Genomic DNA, 5,871 nt, shown 5'->3' on the forward strand with positions numbered 1-5,871 from the left:
TTCATTGACTTGGACTTGGGGCTGTGAAGACATTACTCTTAAGTTCTGGGCACAATCATTATGCGAAAGCTTACTTGAACATTAAGCTATTTCTGTCGAAAGAAGGTGTATGGGAGAGATCACTTCCTGCAAGTATCAAGCACCTGAATCCAGGTGTGCCAGAAGCTGAAGACTCCTGGGCTTTTCTGCTACATAGTCAATATATCTCTTTTATTTTTACTGGTCATTATTATTATTTTTTTAAATTTTTGCTTAAGCGAGTTTGGATTAAGTTTTTGATATTTGCAATTGAAAAGAGCTCTGAATAAATATATTAATCCCAATTCTATAGATGAGGAGATAAAAAACGACAGAACTAATGCCAACACTAGAGCAGGCAGGCAGGTATGTCTGCCTCCATGGTCCATTCTCGCTCTGCTCCACCGTATTGCGTTGCAATGTTCTGCTTTGTTTTTGCTGATGTGTTTTGGCTCCTTTGAACATTGTCATTTAGGTTTTGTGTGTGTTTTATTTTATTTATTTTTTTGGTGGATAAAGGCCATGACTTGCAGTGGTATCATTTTCTACTAGTATTTTGGTAGAAGAAAATATGATGGACACAGAAACATTTGTGTTCTGAGTATTTATAATTGAAACTCCATTAATACTTAATGAGTTTTCAGCAATTAGCATTCATGAGATGTGGTTTTTCCCTGGGTGCAAAGCACCTTGGTTGAAGTCTGAGAAATCCTTGTTCGTGGAGAGACCCGCTAGTCTTCACGTCTGTGTTAGTTCCGCGGCTCATGTCTGTGATCCCATCTCCATCAATTTGCATTATTTTCAGAAACACAAACAAGGGTTGAGTTGGACCATTACAAGGACACTTATATTAAGAATACTGGGAAAATTATGACTAGTTCCAGGCTGGGTCACAGACAAGGCTGCAAGAAACGTCTCAGTTTCATTCCTGGAATTGTCACCGCATTTCAGAGCGGCCTTGAACAAAATTATTTTGTTAGGTTTCTCCAAAGGGGAGATAAAGGGGCGGGAGTGGGACGATCAAACAGTCCCAAGTGAATAGATTTATTCTTTTCAGTGTTAAGTGCACTATTCCCATTTTCCTGAGATTACTGGGAATACACAGGCTCGATCTCGGAGTGAGCCTTTTGAAATTCCGAAAATAGAAGAACAAAAACAAAAACAAACAAATAAAAACCGGCGTGGTACACACACAAAGCTCCAGACAGGTGGGTCATTCCGGTCAGTCCGTGTCATTTGCTGAAACCTAATTAGCCAGGCTGCTTTGGTGGCCTTTTCAGAAAGGAAACCGGACTCCTCAGCCTGTAAATGTCTCCATTAGCTCAGTGTGTGTGTTTTTATTGGCCTTTGGAGAGGACGCTCGGTCTATTATGGTTTTGTTGATGGCTAGCAGAGTTCTTGGCGCGGAGGGAGATAGAGAAGAAGGCACGGGACCCGCCCAAGGCGCTGACTACCTAAGTTAGTAAAACAAATAACTCGCCATTCGTCTTGACCTTGCTGGAAATTGGACTTAAATATCGGTGGCGCTAAGTTCCAAAATACTTCCATTTATGCCCTTTTTGGATGGGCGAGAGTGACATTGTGGAGCAGCCGTGCCTGGTACGCTTTCCAGCTTCCATTTTTAGCGCGTCTGTCTGTCTTCCATACTCCAGGGCTTTTTCCACGGCTGAGTTAACCACACACATGGTCTCTGAGCATCCATTTATTTCAATGGAATATTTAGCCTCCCTTTAGTTCATTATAGTCAAATTGCGTTTATCTTCACCTCCTACTAGAATAGTAGAAAAACCCTAAACCCTACATAAATCCCTCAAGTTTATCATCTATGAAGCTATTATTATTATTATTTTTTATCCTCACCCGAGGACATTTTCGCATTTTTTGTTCAGATAGAGCAGGAGGGAGAGAGAGAGAGAGAGAGAGAGAAAGAGAGAGAGAGAGAGAGAGAGAGAGAGAGAGACACATCGACATGAAAGCTACACATCGAGTGGCTGCCACCCGCATGACCAACCAGGGCCGGTGACAAACTGCAACCAAGGTACGTGCCCTTAGGGGGAACCGAACCCGGGTCTCTCCGGACCGCAGGCTGACGCTCTAACCACTGAGCCAAACCGGCCAGGGCAAGTTATTATTTTTTATGTGGGAACAAATGCTTCTTCTTATATGTAATTGCATGGACATCCCTGGCACCTCAGATAAAAGCATGAACCCTGAGTGTGAAGACCCAGCTAGCCAGTGGTTGAAAAAGTGTCCAACGTTCTCTGTCCGTGTCATTTTTCTTCCAGATTGATAAGGAAGGAAAACATCACACTGCAGACTCCCTGCTGTTCATGTCTTTGGGGATTCGTGAGTGAAGTCGGAGAGGTGCTGGAGGGTGACTGGTGGGCTGAGCCTAGAAAAGGGAGATGAGAAATACATAATCTAATAATAATTTCGTGGCCCTGGTCAGTTTGGCTCAGTGGTTAGAGCGTCGGCCTACGGTCCAGGGAGACCGGGTTAGGTCCCGCTAAGGGCACGTGCCTCAGTTGCAGTTTGTCCCCGGCCCTGGTTGGTCGTGCGGGTGGCAGCCACTCGATGTGTCCCTTTCATGTCGACGTTTCTCTCTCTCTCTCCCTCTCTCTCCCTCCCACTTTATCTGAACAAAAAATGAAAAAATGTCCTCGGGTGAGGATAAAATAATAATAATAATAATAATAATAATAATAATAATTTTGTGGCTGGTTTCCGGCTATTGCCACGTGGAGGCCTGTCTGAAAAAGAATGAATACAACTGTTTGAGAGTCAAGAAAATTGTTGATCTTGCCTCTGGTCTATACATAACTCCTGCTTATTAGCACTCAGAAGCATGCCAGGATTGATATATAAAGTTAATTGAAATCTACTGGTGAGGACTACTCTACATCAAAGAAACAAATGGACTTTTGTTGCATGTAGCCAGCCATACTTTGAGAAGAAGAAATCAATCTCAAGAGACTAGAGACGAATTAATTTTTTTAATGAAATAAAAAACAGGGAAATGAATCTATGATCATAGACCTCTGCGTAGTGTGACCCTTGGAGGGGTGGTGGCTGAAAGAAGGGGTGATGGGGGCACTCTGAAATGTTTGAAGTGTTCTATTTTTTGGTTGTGGTGATGATCATACGGGTGTGTTCCCTTTGTGAAAATTTGTCAAGCTGTGTACTTGTAATTGGTATATTTTTCTGTCTATATTTTTATTTAATTTCTAAAAGATTATTTAGACATTGCTCGTGTCTATTAGAGAGATACTTGCATGCATATATTATTATGGAGCCATAAAAACTTCTGCTAAGCAGTTGTATTTGTTTGTTTTACGTATTAGTAGCTGGCTGACGTGATTTCTGGGAGATATTTGTTAAGTAAATAATTTCCGGTTAAAAGAAAGAGCCAGTATGTCTTGGACGGCAGCCTGACACACACCCAGGTATAATGGGTTCATGTGCAACTCATCACAATGAAAGGCAGTTAAGCCAAGAACCGATGCTCTTAGTGCACTTCGAATGCGTTCAGGAGGAGAGTGCTGGGGCAGCAGTAGGACAATTTTATGGTCGATGAAAAAAAATGATCTTTGCTCCATTGTTCCTCAGATCCTGAGTTGTGTGGCACTTACTGTCACCAGAGCTTGTCGCCCTTCTTCACTCCACAGCCATCTTACCTAAAAGAGACCTGCCCACTTCCTTCCCCAGCAGGGACATTGTTCTCTCTCTCCCTCTCTCTCTCTCTCTCTCTCTCTCCCCGCCCCCTCTCTCTCCCTGTCTCTCTCTCTTGCAGGAGAGGACTAATCTATGCATTTGAAAGACTGGTTGCCTAGCATATAAGAGATCAGAAAGAAACTCGCAGTGGGCGCGCTAGAGCAGCGGAGGTCACCCCAGGGAGGTGGGGGGGGGGCAGCATGGCATCTTCCTTTTGGCTCCGTGGAGCCACCTCCGGCCTCCGGCAGCGGCCGGCCCTGCAGGGGTGTCTTCTAGGTCAGTGGCCTCTAAGACTCCAGTTGGATTCATTGGACTAGGCAACATGGGAAATCCAAGGGCAAAAATCTCATGAAACATGGCTATCCACTCGTTATTTATGATGTGTTCCCTGATGCATGCAAAGAGTTTCAAGAAACAGGTGAACAGGTAGTGTCTTCTCCAGCAGATGTAGCTGACACAGCTGACAGAATCATTGCAATGGTGCCCACCAGTCTGAATGCAATAGGAGCTTATTCTGGAGCAAATGGAACTGTAAAAAAAGTGAAGAAAGGCTCATTATTAATAGATTCCAGTACTATTGATCCTTCGGTTTCAAAAGAGTTGGCCAAAGAAGTTGAGAAGATGGGAGCAGTTTTCATGGATGCCCCAGTTTCTGGTGGTGTGGGAGCTGCCCGGTCTGGGAGCTTCACGTTTATGGTGGGAGGAGTCGAAGACGAATTCGCTGCTGCCCAAGAGTTGCTGGGCCGCATGGGCTCCAGTGTGGTGCACTGTGGCGCTGTTGGGACCGGACAGGCTGCAAAGATCTGCAACCACATGCTGTTAGCTATTAGCATGATTGGAACTGCCGAAGCTATGAATCTTGGAATCAGGTTAGGGCTTGACCCAAAGCTATTAGCTAAAATCCTAAATATGAGTTCAGGATGGTGTTGGTCAAGTGACACTTGCAATCCTGTACCTGGGGTGATGAATGGAGTTCCCTCAGCCAATAACTATGAGGGTGGATTTGGAACAACACTCATGGCTAAGGATCTGGGGTTAGCACAAGACTCTGCCACCAGCACAAAGAGCCCCATCCTCCTGGGCAGCCAAGCCCATCAGATCTACAGGATGATGTGTGCAAAGGGCTACTCAAAGAAAGACTTCTCGTCCGTGTTCCAGTTCCTACGAGAGGAGGAGACCTTCCGAGTTGGCACTTTGGCCATGGACACTGTTGGAAACCAAACTCTGTCTCGGAGCCTCCTTACAGCCCACTCCACAGGTAAATGAGTTGAATCAAAGGTCACCTGTCTACTTTTGATTGTCTGGGTCACAGTTAAATGGGGTTTTCACCCATTTCTTTATTGCTTATTTTTTATCTGTTTAGCAAACATACATTATCTGAAAATTGTTTTTCTGGAAGCCCCCCATGGTCTCGGTTAACTAGCTGATTGACCTTTTTCAAAAGTTTGATCCTTGATCATCTTTAGCTAAATCATTGATTACTTCTATCAGGATATTATTTACACCATTTTACAAATAAACCCAAATATGTTTCAGCAGGATAAAATTGTTCTTAAAGTAAAAGAAGAAATCGGTGTGAGGAAAGGAGTTAGAGAAAGAGGAAATGTAGTAACTTAACTACCTGTCCCTCAGGAAGTTTGTCCTATTAACAAATTGGTGGTATTCTCACATTCCTGAGGTTACTGAGCTATTTTCTGGGGAACTGATAAAACCAGAGAACTCCTTGCTGTATGTTTTATAATTTGGACTCTGTTATAGTATCTTAGTGTGTCCCTCTTGTAACAATTCCCAATACTCAGCAAACTTGTTTTTTATATTTTTCTTCCTCATACATTCTTAGTACATATTTTTGACTTCAAAAGAATGACACCTTCGCCCTGGCCAGTTTGGCTCAGCGGTTAGAGCGTCGGCCTGCGGTCTGGAGAGACCGGGGTTCGGTTCCCGCTAAGGGCACGTACTTCGGTTGCAGTTTGTCCCCGGCCCTGGTTGGTCGTGCGGGTGGCAGCCACTCGATGTGTCCCTTCACGTCGATGTTTCTCTCTCTCTCTCCCTCCCACTCTATCTGTACAAAAAATGGAAAAATATCCTCGGGTGAGGATAAAAAAAAAAAAAAAAAAAAAAAAAAAGAATGACACCTTCAGA

General features: G+C 43.9%; 1 protein-coding gene across 1 annotated transcript; it reads left to right on the forward strand.

The window, feature by feature from the left end:
- The first annotated feature begins 3,929 nt into the window (after positions 1–3,929).
- Positions 3,930–4,995, forward strand: LOC118631472 (3-hydroxyisobutyrate dehydrogenase, mitochondrial-like). The gene is given in 3 exon segments (XM_036263841.1): positions 3,930–3,984; positions 3,987–4,061; positions 4,064–4,995. Coding segments are annotated over 3 exon segments (1,062 nt in total).
- The last annotated feature ends 876 nt before the right edge of the window (positions 4,996–5,871 follow it).

This window comes from Molossus molossus, unplaced genomic scaffold (genome assembly GCF_014108415.1).
Source record: "Molossus molossus isolate mMolMol1 unplaced genomic scaffold, mMolMol1.p scaffold_m16_p_16, whole genome shotgun sequence".
Taxonomy (NCBI): Eukaryota; Metazoa; Chordata; class Mammalia; order Chiroptera; family Molossidae; genus Molossus; species Molossus molossus.